At 46.3% G+C, this 19430-nt stretch overlaps 1 protein-coding gene across 1 annotated transcript in view; it reads left to right on the forward strand.

Annotated features, from left to right (window-relative positions):
• Window positions 1-220: 220 nt before the first annotated feature.
• RAD50 (RAD50 double strand break repair protein) overlaps window positions 221-19430 on the forward strand; it is a 441934-nt gene continuing 422724 nt past the window's right edge. Inside the window, exons 1-2 of the mRNA XM_086931566.1 lie at window positions 221-415; window positions 1978-2159. Coding sequence (XP_086787692.1) covers window positions 2031-2159 — 129 coding nt within the window. The 5' untranslated portion in view covers window positions 221-415; window positions 1978-2030. The remainder of the gene's footprint in view (window positions 416-1977; window positions 2160-19430) is intronic.

Below are 19430 nucleotides of genomic sequence, written 5' to 3' on the forward strand. Positions count from 1 at the left end.
CGTGAAAGTAGTCCTCACTGTCGTCACACTGCTTATGTAAAAATAAAGTCCCAAAAATTGCATTTTCGTTTCCGTTTTATCTCCCACAAAACTCTGTAAAACTGCCCTCCCTCCGCTCCAGTACATTGAAGAACAGAATCCGATTCACGCCCAAAGTAAAATGGACATCATGTACTTCCGGGTTAGGCTGTTCAAGTCTTTTATTTGCAGCCGCTTAGAAGCAGCACACCGTGAATATAGGGTTCATTCTTTCCGCCTAAGTGAGTCTGGTCTCTTCCGGAGCAGTGGTGGCAACAAGCACAGGCAGCTATTTCATCCAGCCTGCCCCCTGGCTGTCACACAGCGCATACTTCTTGCTGTGCAGAGTTTGATGCTGATTCGGGATTGGCGGGGAAAACGGATCGAGAGCAGCAGGGTGAGTGACACTTGTTTGTTACTAGGTTCTGCGCTTTGCCAAACATTTTCCAGATTTTAATAACGTGAATAGTCTATGTTGTTTGATGACTTGGCCAGAAACTTTGCAAGATGGCCAGCTAGTGATTAACGCACGCATTCGCTCTCTCCCTTTGAGATAAGGCAAGGTTTAGTGACCCAATCTGCAATACGGCCCGCCGTCTCAAGATTCAATTCTTCCATCTTAAAACACTCAGCTGTACGTATGGCATGCAGAAAGTGTTGCCTACTTATCGTGTGTCCTGTGGTTTTGTTGTATTTATATTTTTAAAAAATTGTCTTGACAAAATAAGAGCACTACCAAAAAAAGACTTCTTCCCTGTTACCTTTTGTGGTATAACGTGTTAAGAAGTTACATAAAAGTGCCTCATTAGATATGATCGTATGTTTTCCAAAATCACAGTGATTTAAAATCGATTCGCACATTAGAGAGTGCCATGTTGTTGCGTGTGGGATTTTTTTTTTGTTTATTTATTTTTTTCTAAACTTTTTTGCGATTGGTGCCCCCCTCCAGCCATTGTATTATTAGCCTTTCTCAGAATCTCAATATGTAGTTTCTACGTGACGTGCACCGAGAGCCTGAAAGAAAGCAATGAAAATACTGACCAATTTTCAAAAGTATCTACTGTGCAATACTTTGCTTATGCTTTTTAATATCACCACTCTCAACTTCCATATTATTTTAGCCCAAGATGTTGCTTCATTTTTTTTTCTAGGATAGCTTAGAGCAACATACTATCACAATTTACACAGGGAGCACTTGCACTTTAGCACTGGCCAGCAGTGGTAAAGTGCCCAGAGTACCAAAACCGGCAAAAATGATGTCCAGCATACAGTCCACGATACAGGAGGTAGAGGCAAAGATACGCGGGAAACCACGCCAAGCTTGTCAGGTCTAACACTTCCCAAGAAAGAGACATACTCCTAACTCACACTTGTCAAGTACGTTTATGAAAACCACATTATTATGGTTCTTTTTCTCTTCTGGGCAATGTTTATACTAATAAATGCCAAGGGTACCAACACAGTGTGTTAAAGTGGGATGTACAATAGAGTAGATCCAAAATAGCCCCAGATAACAGAAAAGAAATCGGAGAGTGTTTGATGAAATCTCTTCAATAGTCTGCTTCATTGTGAGACCAAGTGAGTCATTCCTGGAATGTCACATGATCACTTTTTTTGACATCTCATTGTGTTACTGTCAAACTTTACTGAACTGTCATTTGATGTTGTACCTGAGGACACATCGTCCGTCTAAGACCACCTCAGTTATTCCTTCGATGGCCTTGATTACAATCCAGTCCTTTTTGAGTATGAATTGCTCTTTCTTTTCATTATGGTCTTTACTGTTGAGCCTGTTGTGCTGCCTGGGGAAATACAACTTTACTGGCATTTTACTAAAAACCTCTGTATTGTGTTGTCACACAGACATTCACTTTTTTTTAATAGGGGATGCTATAATGTTCTAGGCAGGATTGAAAAGTTTTTTATTAATTTTTCATCTGTTTTTGTTTTGTTTTGCAGGGGAAATTTAAACCGACTTTGTTTGGCCACCTTTGAAGACGGTTTAATTAAAGATGTCTAAAATAGATAAAATGAGCATTCTCGGTGTGAGGAGTTTTGGAGTTGAAGACAAAGATAAACAAGTTATCACCTTCTTTAACCCGTTAACAATTCTGGTGGGACCCAATGGCGCAGGAAAGACAGTATGTATTACATACCTTTCAAAGCAGTGAGTTCGAGTTTAACTTCTGTGCTCCATGCAAAAACATAGTGTTTATACTTTAAGTGTATGTGTATACGAATGCGTACTAAACAATTTGCTTCACCAACACTATTCATGTTTAATATATTTAGTTCATATGAAAAATCTTTTTGTTTTGATTGCCATAACCTTTGGCTTGTTTGAGTAGTGTGACCCTGTCCAAAAATGCATAGGTTCATGTAAGTGGTTCTTTGCAATTACATTAAGATTGGTCAGATGTGGACAATTGATGAGAAAATAGCCGATTTAGATTCCAACTGGACACATTTCCACTAAGTTTGTTGTAAAGAGAGAGCTTGGACCAGATTGTGGCTTTTTTTAATTGTAGTCCTACGACTAAACATTGGGGAACTCAGGTGGATAAAGAAGTAGGGTCGAGGACACACTCTCTCCCTAGCACCTCCGCACCAAGCTCTCTGCCGTCGAAGCCTCCTCTCCTCCTCCTGCGAGGGGTTCGAGTCCCCAGCGTGCCTGCCACCTCTGCCGAGTTTAATAATGTTTACTTCACTGTGGGCTAGTTTCCATACTATTGTGCTGTTTCTACCGTTTAGCTGAATTTATTGTTTGTTGTATCCTGCTCCCCTAATTAAGCTCTGGTCCCCGCTTTGTTTTTCCTGCCGCTCTGCACCTGCGGCCCCACCCCCTCCTCTGCCCATCCCACCTCCCAGCTGATCGTCCGCCCCCCCCCTCCCCTTCTTAATGGTGGGCGCTGCGTGGTCGCGCCGAAGGCAAGCCCGTCTGCGGCCAGTGCCAGCAACCCTGCTTCTTCAAGGCCTCACCGTTACGATTCCACCTCCCTCAAAGCAATCAATCCCGGTAGGCACACCGACTGCAAAATATCCTCCCCGAACACTACCCACAGACCGTTCTCGTGCAGAGCCTGTTGCAGATCCTTCACCTAAGACAAAACACTCATAACCGCCGAAGGCCCGCCGGATGCACGCACCGCCAGAACCCTGACATGCATCCTCCTCAACATGCGCTCTCTACAACGACACGCCATAAAGATCTGGGACCTGATCGACACCCTCTCGCCCGACGTCGCCTTCTTCACGGAAACCTGGACCAATGCCACCTCTGGCCCGACATCGCCACTTCCATCCCGACGGCTACAAGATCCAGAGAAAGGACCGCCCAGGAGGAGGAATCTCCATCGCACACAAGACCCCCCTCCGACTCTCCACCTCCAGCACAAGTGACCCCCACTCCAACACAGAACACCTCCACTTCCAGATCCAGACCAGCACCAGGACCACGCTACGTGGCACCCTAGTCTACAGACCACTGGGATCTTGCACCCTGTCCGTAACTACCATCGCCGAGCTCGTCGCACCCCACGCCATCACCTCCACGGAGTACAAGCTACACAGGTGTCAGAAACCACGAGTTCACAGGAGTCGATGCTGGTCCCAACGCCCCCACGCCTCAGACACCACCCGAGAGAACCTCAAGGTGATGCCCGAAACGGATGCATAAGCACACTATACACTACCAACATGTACTACTACTCTATGTAATCAATTGGATATACAAGTTACCATTTAGACATTGACTTTTGCCTCTCTCTGGAATATCATTGAGTTGCCTCTAGGCAGATGAAGTGCTGAGAATTCAGAAGAAAAACGTTATTATCTATTACCCTTATGAGTAATTGGATGTTTTCTTGTAATTACTCGATTTACCTGTTACTGCCTTAGAACTAACAGATAATTTTCTACTGAACCTTCCGAAATTAACTTGAGTAAGTGCAGACTGAGTTAGCTCACTCGTGTCCTAACTATGAGTAAACTAAGTAACTAATGCAGAATGAAAGCCTTCGTAATTCAGGCACAATATGGCATGAAAATTAGTTGCTGTTAATTTCACAGGAAAATACGTGGAGAGTCAAAATAACTAAAGTTGGTTTGAACTTACTTCTGAAGTTTTCATGTTCACTCGAACCTGGAGAACACTGGAATCCCACGTTGCGCATGCGATAAATACTCAGGTAGTTTGAAACTCTTCTGCGCACGAAACCATTCCGGGCACAGAAAAACTGACAGGATTTGCTATGCGGAATAAGAAGACGCTACTTCTCTCCGGATGAGTTCAGTTGAAGTGCGCATTTTTTCTCATTGCGCGCACCTTGTCCACCTGGACCGTAGCATGCGGCGAAACACTAGACTGCCAACCTGACCCACAAAGGTGTCTTACTGTTCCTCCATCTTCTACTCTGAACCTTTGAAGTTGCGACAAGCAATGTTTTAACATTAAGGTGGAGACCCTATGCCTACGCCTCCAACAAGGATATTTCGACATTTCTTTCAGATTTGTCTTTTTCTTGGTTTTACCATTCACCAGACATGTTACAGCTGCTGAAGTCCTGACTACAGGGACCTGAACTTCCACCTCGACAACTTCAACGACCCGACTCCACCACTTGCCTTGACAACCTCGCCAATCTCGGTCTGAAGCAGCTCGTCAACACACCCGTGCACAGAGCTGGACACACCCTCGACCCCATCTTCGCAGGAGGGATAAACATCCATTTCAGCCACACCACCCAGCCCCTTTGGACGGACCACCACTGCATACACTTCACCTTCAACACCACCACTGCACCCAAGCCGGCCCGCGCCCCCCTTGAAGGAACTGGAGCAAAGTCTCAGAAGAGCACCTCAACAGCACCCTTCACCTAGACTCCCCCTCCCCCCCCCCCCCGCGCCACTACCGACACCAACGCCGCAGCCAGGGAAGTTCACCGCTGGATCTGTTGCTGCTCCAATAAGCTGGCACCCCTCCCTCACTCTGCCAAACAATGCCCTCTGAAGGCTACCTGGTTCACCACAGAACTACAAGAAGCCAGGCGCTCCTGCAGACTCCTAGAAAAAACCTGGTGAAACCATTAAACCACGGAAGCACAGAACACCACCGGAGCGCACCACTAGCGCATAAGAGACACCATATGGACGTTCTTCAGAGACAAAATACACACCCACGCGCCCAACGCCAAAGAACCGTTCAACGTCCTACAATTTTTCAACAAACCCCCCAGCGAAGTCATGGACGTCACACCTTCCCAGGAATTCTGCAACCAGCTCAGCTCCTACTTCCATCTGAAGATCAAGGTCCTCTACAACAACTTCAGCGAACAGACACCGGACCCCCCCCCCCTTCCCCCCCGCCCCCCTCCCCAACAAGCCAATCGTCACGACCTGGAATCCCTCCACATTCGAACACACTACTGCGACCATGATGAAAATCCACTCAGGAGCCCCGACTGACCCCTGCCCACCGCACATATTCCACAGGGCCGCTGCCGCCATCGCACCCGAACTAGGACGGACCGTCAAATCCTCCTTCAGATCTGGCATCTTCCCAGACGACTGGAAAAAGGCGGAGGTTAAACCCCTCCTCAAGAAACATACAGCCGACCCGACAGACCTGAAAAATCATCAACCCATCTCTCTCCTCCCCTTCACGGCCAAAGTCATCGAGAGGCTCGTAAACGCTCAGATGACTGCCTCCATCGAAGAGAACTCAATCCTAGAAGCCTCCCATTCGGGATTCCGCAGCAACCACAGCACCGAGACCGCCCTCCTTGCCGCCATTGACGACATCCGCATGCTACTAGACCAGGGACACACTGCGGCCCTCATCCTTCTAGACCGCTCCGCGGAATTCCACACGTCTCACATCGCACGCTAGCAGCCAGACTTCACGACACAGGAATACGAGGATCCGCACTTGACTGAATCCAATCCTTTCTCTTCGGCAGAAATCAGAGGATCGGACTCCCTCCCTTCCTCTCTGAACCCACTGAGATCAACTGCGGAGTACCCCAAGGATCATCGCTCAGCCCCACGCTCTTCAACATCTACATAGCCCCTCTCACCACCATCGTCAGACAGCATGGGTGTGAGAAGTTGGCCTGATATATAGTGCTCACTATTCTAGTGATCACTGTGTATCATATCAAACGACCCTTATTGATGATTGGTTGTAAGTCAACCTTATAGACCAGCTATCCTAGTAGCATGGACAAAAGCAGTCTTTAGGCTAAACTCTAGAGGGCGTGTTAAGCCAGCTGTTATACCATCACATATACCCCTTGAACACCAAGTGGAAGGACACCACACAAGTTGTTATGAAAATAAAGGATATTTATTTATAACAAGTCTACCCTGAACTTTTTATGAGTCGGGGAGCTAAGCACAATACAAAACATTTATGAAAATACTTTAAGTCGCACAAATTACACAAATGCCCGAGGGGCACGAAAAACCATATACACTAAAAATGGAATTACGAAATACTAGCAGGTAAGTAACAAGATCCAGAGGCTTCAGGATCGCTAGGTCTACACTACTGAACACTAAGGTTAGGAGCAGGAGGCCTAGGGAGATCGGGTGCAGAGTGTGCACTCTCACGCGGGATGCGGGACAAAGTCTATGGAGGCTAGTATTTCTTAAGTTACTGTTTCCGGACGAATCCGACTAGGTAGACTAAAAACGGAAAAGGATCTGGACACTTAGATAGTGAACCTACGTTGGAGCACCGAAATGCTTGGGTTACCTAGCCCAGGGGCTGCGGCTGCATAGGGTTCAAAAGACGTCGGGAATCCTCGTTGTAGTCTATGGAGCCTGAAAAAAGAAGTTGCTGGCAGGCGACCAGTGAAGAAGTTCGGTGTGATCCAAGCCTGGATCGGTGATGGCGATGACCTGAAAGCAGAGGGGACTCAGTTCTTAATCACTAGCCAGTGATTGTGTGGGCACCAGGATGGCACCGGATGAAGTCACCTCGACCAGGTGAGTGGGCGACGCTGGACTCTGCTGTCCCTCGGACCAGGAGGCGTTTTGTCGGCGACCAGGCTGAAGGTGCGAGCTGTCCCACGAAGGTGTCTGCTGTCGGCGATGCTGGGACCAGGATTGGAGCAGCAAGCCTTGGCAAAGGCAAGCCCACGCAGTGGAGTCAAGATGGCGTCTGGAGTGGACCAGGAGGGTCCGGGGTGCTCCTCTTTTGGAGGGGAGCAAGGGCCAGTCTGGAGCAACCAGACCAGTGGTGAAATCGTCGTGGTACGTCGTCAGGAGGGCCACTAGCCAGCAGGCAAGTGACCGGACAACGCGGTGAGCAGCAAAGAGCAGAAGGGCCCCACGCAGATCTCGTGGATGCTGGGGGGCTGGACTTCGGTGCTGGAGCTGCTCAGGGTTAGGGCTTCTCAAACCCCAAAGCACTCACTCGAGGATCCCTCGGCGGTCGTGCTGGTTAAGCGTCGTGCAGTTTTGAAGATGGCCGGTCCCTCAGGTCTCGTCACACCCACGAATCTCAGCTGGGCTGAGGATGCAGGTAGAGGTCAGAGATGCCAGGGAATCCGGGTCTCGTCGAGCTGGGCAGTCTTGACCCGGAGGATGGACTTACAGCAAACCGCGATGCTTAGATGGTGCCTGCGGGTGCAGGGTGGCTACTCCTTAGCCACAAGGGAGAGTCTTCAGAAAAAGTCAAGAGTTCCTTTCGTGGAAAGTAGTTCAAGATTCAGAATTATCTAATTTGGGAAAAGGGCCTGCTCCTACCTTTATTCTAAGAAAAGGGGCTGGCACGCGACTAGGTCCTGCCCATGGGTGGGACCAGGAGGGGGGTGGTTACACCCCTCTCGCTTGTCCGGACTTTCCCCAGCTCAGGGGCTGGTGTGCCCCTGGAACTGGTTTAAGCCGGCATATGCACAGTGAGCACCGGGGTGCCACTTGCAGTCACCTTCCTCTCCGCCCTGCCTACCTGCGATGCACAAAACCCTGTCTAGGATGGTGCTAGCACCGCCCCTGACAGGAAACCCTTTGTCCAAGCTCTCCTCGCTGGAAGGACTCCCAGCAGCAGGAGCTCAGACTTGTGTCTGTGGTGGCAGCATCCATTTTGTGATGCTGAGGCTCGAGTTAGCTTTAACTGGGGTTCACAGTTACATACATGTCTTGTCCCTCTAGAAGGGTGGAATGCTAACCCCGTCGCCAGAATTGGCAAGGGGTTAGTATTCCAATTCGTATGACACCATACTCGACATGTTTTGATAAAGCGATACCAAAGATAGCAAATAACCGCGAGGATTATAATGCACTTAAGAGTATATGGTACGCGTTATCATGGAACAGCTATTCGGACTTGGTTCCACAAGCTGCAAACGGGCTCAGCTCATGCCAGAGCATCATCTCACATAATTCCAAGCACTCTGCCTTCAGGATTGTAAAGGCCTGCCATAGGAGTGACTGATAGGTTAGATATAGGAATACTATATCTAAAGCAAAGGGTGTTTACACCACCTTGCCCCAGCTGTCGTGCAGCCAGTTGTTTCAGATTTGGATGGCCAGCCAGGGGTGGCATAATACATGCTGCAGTACCTGGTAGGCCCTGGGTACACCTATGCCCTGGATACCTAAGGTATACTGTACAGGGACTGATAAGGTGGCCCAGTACCAATTGGTAAATGCACCTAAGGTACATGTGTGTCAATTTAGAGAGACAACAGCTAGGCTGTGGGTCTGATTAGCAGGCCCACAGCCAGGGAAAGTCGTAAACTAGTGAAGCAAAAAGCAAAAATCTGGGGTGATCATAGGATTGCAGACCCTACTCTCCTACAATGGGCACAGCATATTATCCCACGCCGACGACACCCAGTTCATCCTCTCACTCAGAAAGAATCACGAAGACACCAGACTCTGCTTCCAGGAAGTAATGAAGGACGTCGCAGCCTGGATGAAAGACAGCTGCCTGAAGCTCAACTCGGAGAAAACCGAGGTCCTCATCCTCGGACCCTGCACCTCCGTCTGGGACAACACCTGGTGGCCCCCGCGAATCCACCCACCCCTACAGACCACGCCTGGATCCTCTGCATCATCCTCGACTCCCCCCTCTCCATGAACCGCCACATCAACACCGTGGCTTCCGCCAGTTTCAACTGCCTGCGCATCCTCCGCAAGACCTTCAAATGGATCCCACCCCCGAGTGCATAAGGACCGTCAGCCACACGCTCATAACCAACAGAACTCTTCTACACAAACTCCAAACCATTCAGTACTCCGCAGCCAGACTCGTCCACGGGACACTGCGCCACCAATGCATGACCCAACACCTACAAGATCTCTACTGGCTCCCAGTCGAGAAGAGGGTCACCTTCAAACTCCTTACCCACGCCTACAAATCCCTCAACAACATCAGACCCAAATACCTCAACGAGAGAGTCTCCTTCCACGCACCCAAGAGGAACCTCCGCTCCGCCAACCTTGCCCTGGAAGAGGTCCACTGCATCCGCAGAAACAGAGCAGGCGGGAGAACCTTCTACATCGCAGCCAAGACCTGGAACAAGCTCCCGGTGAGCATCCAACGCTCCCCTACCTTGCACATTTTCAGGAAGGACCTCAAGAACTGGCTCTTCGACTGATCCGGAGTTGCAGCTCCCCTCCCACCCCCCCCTCCAGCGCCTTGAGACCCTCATGGGTGAGTAGCACGCTTTATAAAGCCCCTTGATTGATTGATTGATTGAATGATTGATAGGGGCAGAAATCGTGGAGGCCAAAAAAAGTGTTCAGATTGGCTCGAATAGCATCATTTGAGATTGAAGCCAAAGATGAATAACTTATTGAACGAAGACCGCAGACTATCAGGCGCTGCATAAAGATCAAGAAGGCCGAGGATTGACGATAGGTGATTGTGGTTTGCTGTGATGCTTATATGTACTACCTGTGAGAGAGTGGTTTTACTAAAGGAGTCAGTATGCAACCCATATTGTACGGGATTGAGTTACATGTTGTGTGTAAGAAATTGGGTTACTAGTTGAGGGGATTGAAACCCTTCTCAAGCAGCAACTACAGTTATTCTCAGGGTGAAGTCGCAAATAACCCCTAAATCAATCTGTGCTCAACCCTCTGGTAGCTTGGCACAGAGCAGTCAGGCTTGGCTCTGAGACAATGAGTAAAGTACACTTCAAACCGTAACACTGTGATATATTATAAATAGAACAAGACCAAAACAACAAAAATCCAGTTAGTAGAACTGGGGATATTCAATTTGAAAAGATTTTAGTGAAAATAGCTCCAAGAGCTATAAAGTGACAACTGTGGATATCTGGTCTCGCCGGACAGGGACAAAGCTACAGGTTCAGGTTGACCATGATGGAGCTTGGGCCGACTATAGGTACTCTGTTTGGCCCACTGAACAAAGTACTTTAAACCTTGGTTTGTGAGGATTCATGTTGAAGATGTGGCGTGGGGACGAAGTAATGTACCAGTTCTGAGATGTTAAAAGAATTGAGAGGAACCCCTTTCTACAGACAAGGGATATCGGGTATTTCAAACCACAAAAGAACAAATTTTCCCTCAGTCAACTAAACAAGAACTTGTCATGCAATCATAAACCTAACCACTTTAGGCCAAAATACGTAAAAAACACTTTATTGTTATAACACTATAAAAGTCGAGCTCATTATACAGTATATTTTTTCATCATGAAAATACATTATACAGATAAAAACATCACAGTGCAATATACAAATCAATATCTGTTAATAAAGTTCATACAAGTTCCTGATACCACAAATAATCAATATAATCAATAAACACAAGACCGCACAAAATGTAAGACCTAAACTAATTGTCAAATCACAAATGCACATCTGTTCTTTTTTTACTTTTGCATTGCACACATCAGTATTTCACTATTCATGTGTCAGTTTCCAGATTGTGCCTCAAGCAAATCGTCGACGCGTTTCGTTGGTTTCTTTCGTTAATATTGTCCACCTTTTTCAAGACTTTTAAGTTTTTCGTTGTCTTTAACACTTTCGAGATTGTTGTATCTCTTCTCCCTTGTAAATAACAACTGCGGGACCTTACTCTGGGGAACTTTCTTCTTTTTTCTTTTGTCTCTTTTTGAGATTAAGTCGTATATCTTCCGATTATTTCCTGCTGGTGTTTGCTAACACTCTTATGTGCGATGTCCAACTGTTTTTGTTATTATTACTTTCTTCTAAGTTTCTTTGGGCTTGCGGGTCTACCGCCAAAAAACTCGTGGCTGCTTGCTCCAGGTGTGTGCTCGATACTGGGTTGAAGAGAAACGTTTTACTTAGGTTCTCGATCGCGGTAGCCTGGTCCTCAGTTGCAGGTTCTATTTGTTTCACGCTGCTTGGAATCAGCGTAGGTGTTTGATATCCGTATCTTCAGGTTGGTATCAGATCCTCGAGGAGCAAGCTCCTAAGGGAAAATCTGTCAGTTCTGAGATGCGCTGAGGCTGTGAGGCTGTGGGATGCGGTCCTGCGTTGTCAGCGAGGATCTTGTTGACCAGGCCTTGCAATGCAAAGATGCACCGTGCAGTCGGGGCTCTGCGTCGGTTCCGAGGAGCTGCGATGCGGAGTCCAGCATCGTCATCGAGTCTGTCATTGAAGAGGGATGTGAGCGCCTGCACTGAGGATGCGCTGTGTAGCAGCAGGTCTGATGTGGGGTCGGGCTGCAATGCGATTCTTTGCAACGGTTCTGATGCACACAGTAGATGTGATGTGTTGGTTCGGCCCTGGGTTGTGCCTGGGTTGTGCCGCGCCGCAGGGGAGATGCCTTGGATCAGCTGGAGCCACGAAGCTGGCAGAGCACTTTAGGCCCCTTCCAAGCACTGCTTGGCAGGGTAGCCTCACAGATGGCAGAGTCCAGGTGCTGGGTTAAGGTTGTTGGTGCCTTCTGTCCCTGACGACTAAGTCCGGAGGCCAGCCAACTAGCCCTTGGAGTCACTCGAGGGTTGTGAGTTCAAGAGTTGCACGTCCAGTCCATTTAAACAAGGTAAAAAGCCAACTGGTAGCAGGTCAGCAAGGCAGAAGTCCAGCAGGGCTGAAGTTTAGAAGAGTGACAGTCCTTCAGCAGCACAGCAGGCCTTCTTCCTGGCAGAGTATCCACAGGTCCAGAAGTGTCCTCCTGAAGTGGCGGTGTCGGAGGTCCAATATTTATATCCATTTGTGCCTTTGAAGTGGGGAGAAACTTCTAGAGGTTTTCCTTTGAAGTATCCAGGCATCCTGTCTTCCCTTTCCTGGCTCCAGACTCACTACAGTGGGTATGCAGCCATTTGTGTGGAGGCAGGACACAGCCTATTCAAGTGTAAGTGGGGCTTTGTCCAGCTCCTCCTACCAGTGATGGCCCATCCAGGCACACCTAGACTCCCTATTGTATGTGGCTGTCTAGGAGGAATACACAAAGCTCAACTTTGAGCTATACCCAGTCATGTAACGCAGGTACAGGCTGCAGGCACTAAATGGCTAAGACTGGAAAATGGAAACTTTCTAAAAGTGGCATATTAGAAATTGTAATTTTAAATCCGACTTCACCGTGAGTTAGGATTGTTCATTACAAATCCACAGACATCAAACATGAACTGGTTACCTGCTCCCATTTGGAAGTTACATCTTGTTGGTCCATGGGAGAGGTGAGTCTTGCAGCAGTAAAAACCGAATATGAGAGTTTTGCACTTTCAGGACATGTAAAACTTAAAAGTACATCTCCAACTTTTTAAGTACACATCAACCTGCCCTCTAGGTTCTCCAGGGCCTTCTCTAGGGGTGATTTATACATATTAAAAAGGAAGGTTTGGGCCTGGCAAAAGCATTACTTTGCCAGGTTGAAATGGTAATTAATAATTGTACGCAAAGGTGGCAATGACATGCTGGAGACATGTTTAAAGGGCTACTTAAGTGGGTGGCAAAATAAGTCCTGCAGGCCCACTAGTAGCATTTAATTTACAGGCCCGAGCACAAGTAGTGCCATTTTACTAGGGACCTACAATAAAATTTGATCTGTCAATTTGGGATAAGCCAATGTTACCATGTTTGAAGGAGTGATCACATGCACTTCAGCATTGGTTAGTAGTGATAAAGTGTGCAGAGTTCTAAGGCCAACAAAAATGGAGGAGGAAGGCAATAAGATTGGGGGAAGACCACTCTATGTCTGACAGGTCTAAGATTGCGTTTTTTGAATAAGACTTTTTCCAGGACTTTTTAAAAAGGGAGTGGTATGGGAGACTAGATGGTGGCGTGGAGAGAAGGATCACATTTTGGTTTTTTTTTAGCTGGTGTACTTTCACAGCTAATCGAAACATGAAGGGTAGATGCCAATTACAAGGGATTGAATGAACAAAGAGGTTGTACAGGCAGGTTTTGAGGTGATATCAAGAAGTTTAATCGTTTGAGGACTGAAAGAGCTAGAAGGAGCTCACGCTAGGTATAGCGAACTAAAGTTTTGGAATGATTTTCTTTTTTCGATTATGTGGTGAAATTTGGGGAGCTGAACAGAGTAAGAATATGAGGGCAGAGGCGGAGATGCAAGTTATGCCGTGCACCAAGGTTTCCCCTTATGTTTGCACTTTTTTAGAGGAGAAATGAAAAGTATTATATTATCTTTTGCTGAGGAGGATGAATGTGTGTTGGGTATGTGTGGTGCGGCAAGTATATTGTTTGCTGTGCTTATGAGTCATGAGTTGCTGGAGGAGGCGAAACGTCTTTGAGCCCAGTTTGTTATATAGATCATATTGGTGAATATGGTTAAGCGTTTGACCAAAACTTTATTCTTTACCTCAATGTCTCCTACCTCACTGTAGATTTAGTGTGAAACTCAGGTTTCGGATTGTCTACTCTATCAATCTGGACCTTAATTTCCTAATTCTTCACAAAACTAGTCTCAGCGGCACCTCACATAAGAATATACACCTCTTTCTTCCCCTTGATAACTATTTTTCAATGTGATCTGGAATGCATGTGGATGGGAGGTGTGGCATTGATCCACTATATTGCTATCCAATGCAAAAAATGACCTAATTGTTTCATACTCTTCATTCCAGTTCCTAATCCTAGGGCACAATAAATGTTACTTAACACTGTGGCAGTAACATAATATGTATGATACACAGTCAATTATTTCTTGTTTCATATTAGGCAGTGAACTCAGCAAAACTGCCAAAAACCTACATACACTAAAAGCTTACTCAATTGATTTAAATGTTTACAATGATCTGCTCATTATTAATAATACAATCCTGGTGATTTGGATTGAACATCTCCAGGTTCCTTTCCCAACAATTTTTTAACGTAACCTTTGCCTAATCAAAAAAGCTGATTATATGGTTTTATGGAGCTAACAATATCGATGTCAAAACATGGATACTTAGAGCCCAAAACACAGACTTGCTTATAATGCACTAAGCAAAGTGTCAATTTTTTTGCCTCTAAATAGAACAAATGTATGAAAAGAAATTATATATGCACCACTTAAAAATAAAAGTAAAACATATCTAGACCATCTCTTAAGTCTTCTTCTTTTTTGATAATTTTGAAGAGAGAAGATCTCAGCATAATAGAGGTCATTTTGACCCAGAAACACGTGGTGCCTGTTTTCCTAGGTACTTGGAGGGCTGAGGTTGGTAGATTGCTTGGGCTCAGGGGTTTTGGGCTGATTTGTAGCTGTGTTGATCAGGTATCCATGCTACTTTAGGCATTAATGTGGTGCTCTGGAATCCTAGAAAATGTATATCATTAACATGAAGGCAAGTCATGTTAAAGCTCTTTTTTAAAGGTTCACAATCGTCCTTAACAGTTTGAATTCCATCAGTAGCCAATACCCCTTACACAGCTTTCACAATAGAAGACCCTCAGCTAAACGCAAATAATTTTCACAGTTATCTGATAATAGTAGATCTATTGAATGTTTTTGGCACAATTCCCTGACCAATTGTCAAAATAAAATTGGGCACACGTTACACACATTTTTACACCAGTCTCAGGGAGTGAATAGCTACAACGTATTGCCATGGTCCAACCCTGTCCTGGGAAATGTAAAAATAAATAAATAATAAACTATCCAACCAGGTGGCAATATAGCAGGCTAATTTAGTGAATGTATGTTTTGTGTAAACAGTAGTCCTTGCTTTTATAAAAATTTGGCAAGACCTCAGCCCTTTCTTAAAAAATCCCACTGGGTGACCGCGATCTTAACAGTATCTTGTCTTGTGCCTTCCCATCATAAAGAAGGTTATTAAAAATGGTGGGTGTTCCCAATCTATTCATCATATCTTAGATAATGAATTCCTAAATAATTTTCAATTGGGGTTCAAGCTAGGGTATAGCATTGAGACCTCTCTGCTCCGGGTTGTGAATGATAGACTTTCATTCATGACATGTAAATTCTTGTCTCCTTGTTCTCTGTGATCTATTTGTGGCCTTTGACGCAGTCTCTCTCAAGCATCCCCAAAAACCGTTTGGCTTTGATGGTGTGCTGTTAAACTGGTTTCTGTTTATACCTGACCAATGGTTCACATCTTATCGAAGTTGGCAACTCCTTTTAAAGTTATGTCCGTATGCTGAGAGGACTACCACAAAGTTCCATCCTGCGTCCCAATGTCCTTGAATCATGTTTATTATATATTTTTAAAAAGTTTTAAATACTAATAATAAAGAAGAAGCATCATGTAGTCTCTTAGTTTTTGTCTCTTCTCCAGTTTAAAAAATAAAATCAATATATGTTGCCTAAATTGAACATGTAAGATAAAGATACAGAATCAGATTTTGTTTTCCTCCAGTTGCAATCCATAATATACATTAAGACAACAGTTAACCACAATTTGTTGGAGAAACCACAGTAGTGACTCAAGTAACTCCTTAACCGCGGCGGAATGGCAGGCGTTCTAAAGGGTGGGCGGGGCTGCGTTGGCCGTTGGTCGTTCGCAGCACCAGGGAGGGAGCACGGAATGGGTTAAATCAAGCATTCCACCCATCACCTTGTTGTTGCAGTCTGCATCCTAAAGTGATAATAATTAGGCACTCGAAGTCCACAGTAATGTAAATCTGTTCAATAAAGTGATGAGTTGAGGTTGTGATTGATTTCCGTGTAAGTGTCGCATTTTTCCGACGAGATTCCTGGATGGATGTGCTGATCGTGCACAGGCTTATCAAGCCACGATTTAGTACTTTTCCAGTTTACATCTGTGTGATCACGTTAACTGATAGACTTATTGGAGTCTCACAGCTTTCCCACTGATCGCTCATTCATATTACGGGCATTTGGGAGGGAGGGCGAGGGGTGAGAGAAAAGTAGACCAAAAATTGTTTGTGTGTGTGTAAAAGGCCGCTTTATTAGGAAACAGGTGCACATTACAAAATACAAACCTTGGCAAACGCCTTACAAAACTAAACCTCGCTAAATAAATAAATAACTAACCAAACGGGCCCCCAACCCCCACCCCTAACATATTTGGGCCCTCCCCACAATACATCAATACACATTATAACATCATTATACATTACGTCATAATAAAACATTACATCATCAATCAACATTACGTCATATATATAAAACATACGTCACCAATAAACTTTATTCATCAAACCACAACTGAATTAACATTTGTCATGTCCTCCGTAATCATCGATCCTGCCTGACCCTGCACTCCTGCAGAATACCCCTTTTCCAAACTGAACGGTCAAACCATGACCAACCTGCCCCGGCCCCAGTCCAAGAAAATTCTAACGAAAATACAACCAACAATCTACCTGAAACCGAACTGATACACCAAGACCCCGCACTGCACCTGCTCCTAGCGACAAATACAAGTACAAGAAAACAACCCCTGCACACCGGTAACCCATAAAAACAGCCTTTTGAAAAAGAAAAATTATTAAAAAAGGAGAGAAAAACCCCAAAAAGGGGGGCAAAAAACGGGGGAGCGAGGAGGAAGAAAAATTCTACAGAAAACAGGGAGGGAGGGTGGGACAAAAAGTTAAAGCACCTAGCCACCAGGTCACCAAACCTAAAATGGTGGCGGATAGCGGGAAAGGAGGAATTTATACTTGGGCTGGCTGGTCCTACTAGACCAGCCCAAAGACTAGAACATTCTGGCAACTTCTGGAAATAACCCCTCGCAGCCCTCCCAAACCGCCCGGGGGAGGAGACCTCCCTTCGGTCGGCTCCCTCCCCCAAGCCCCCCTTGGGAGGGAGGGCGAGGGGTGAGAGAAAAGTAGACCAAAAATTGTTTGTGTGTGTGTAAAAGGCCGCTTTATTAGGAAACAGGTGCACATTACAAAATACAAACCTTGGCAAACGCCTTACAAAACTAAACCTCGCTAAATAAATAAATAACTAACCAAACGGGCCCCCAACCCCCACCCCTAACATATTTGGGCCCTCCCCACAATACATCAATACACATTATAACATCATTATACATTACGTCATAATAAAACATTACATCATCAATCAACATTACGTCATATATATAAAACATACGTCACCAATAAACTTTATTCATCAAACCACAACTGAATTAACATTTGTCATGTCCTCCGTAATCATCGATCCTGCCTGACCCTGCACTCCTGCAGAATACCCCTTTTCCAAACTGAACGGTCAAACCATGACCAACCTGCCCCGGCCCCAGTCCAAGAAAATTCTAACGAAAATACAACCAACAATCTACCTGAAACCGAACTGATACACCAAGACCCCGCCACCCAGAAAGGTAGGCAAGTGGGGGGGGTAAACACACGGCGCCTTCCTTTCTGCCCCCCAACCGCGTAGCGAACGGAAAGATAAGTGGAATCAACGCTGCATGGCCAAAGCCCGTGCTAACACCTCACGAAGCTCTAAAAGATAAAGGTCCATACCCACACGTGACAAATGTACTCCGTCATCCCGGAAAAACTCTACTGACTCAAATTTAATGTCCCTGTGCGATATCCTGCTGAAACCGTGGCCCCTGCAGCAACGAGACACCTCCGAATTCACCTTCTTCCTCGCCCGATCCACAGCCCTGGGGTTCACAGCCCCTCTCCATGTCCTACGCGGTATCAACTCTGTCCAAAACACATGGCACCCAGACCAGAGTTCCTTAATAAGGCCTAAATCCCGTTTCATCGCACGCAGTAAGACAACCCCTTTCGTGGCACAAAGATCATTTTCACCCAAATGAATTACCAAAATATCCGGGCATAAACCGCCCACCATGTTACTGTTTAAGCAAGGGATTAACTCTCTCCAGAGCATCCCACCTTTACCCTTCCATACAATATTAAACATTCGATCATTAAAGCCAAGTTGTTCTCCAAAGTAGCTCCGTGCCGCCTGGACTCTGGCCCATTTAACGAAGGAATGCCCCACTATCCAGACCGTTACCACTGGCGATCGAGGTCCAGCAACGGATCCTGAAAGAGAAAACACAATTAGAACACATGGCTAGGCTGAGAACGCCTGCGCTTCTTCTGCCGGGCTCCGCACATAGCGCCGGAAACAATTAGAAGACCATCGCCCCAACCTCATAATATCCCTCTCCGTCCAACCTCTGTGAAAGGCCTCCGTGGCTGCACCTATGCGAAAAGAATGAGTACCATATAAACTACTATCAAGCCCAATGTGTTGCAGGGCTTTACGTAAAACCATCCGTAACTGATAAGATGTGACAGGTGAACCATTAATGTGTTGGAATACGAGGGCTGCATCCCCGCCCCCACACAATGAACGCCAGCGCCGCGCCAGCAATGAAGGGCAAGTGAGCTTTTTGTCGCGCGCTTGTAACCAAACCCCTTTCCCTTTACCCGTTTGATCAGTTTTGGAGCTGGATAACCAGACATGAACACCTTCATCATAACAAAAAACATCCCTCCAATGTAAACCACCCTTATGCTTGGTCCCCAACAACTCCGAGACCCTAAAAGCTCCAAAAAACATAAACGCCATGAGCATGGAAAAGACACATGCCTCAAAATCATCTGAACATACCAAAGGTAAGACTGTGATTAACCTAGCCAGTATTTGCCAGGATAATGGAGCCCTGGATCGAACAACATGCCCCTGTTCCCTGGCCCATCCTTCAAGCATCCTCCTGCCTATTTCCCCTGCCGACGGGGTGTAACCCCAGAACAACTGTCCCATAAAAGCAATACCCGCTAGTTTCCCCGCTATAGTCACTTTAGTGAGGCCCTTATCCATGAGGTCCAGTATAAAATTAACGACATCCTCCGACCGCTGCGACAGATCCTCCCGTCTGACAGCTCCAGAGTCCAAGAATTCCCTCCAGGCCAAGGAATAAGCAGTACGTGTGGACACAGATAAAGAACCTACCACCAATTGTACGACCCTACCTCGCCTACACGCCACAGATGAGTCGGCATCGGAGTCGGGGATCTGTCTGCATCCCTCGCCAGTCCACGGAATCTCCCCCACTGTGAACGAGACAG

The sequence above is a fragment of the Lissotriton vulgaris genome, chromosome 7, assembly GCF_964263255.1.
Source record: "Lissotriton vulgaris chromosome 7, aLisVul1.2, whole genome shotgun sequence".
NCBI lineage: Eukaryota > Metazoa > Chordata > Amphibia > Caudata > Salamandridae > Lissotriton > Lissotriton vulgaris.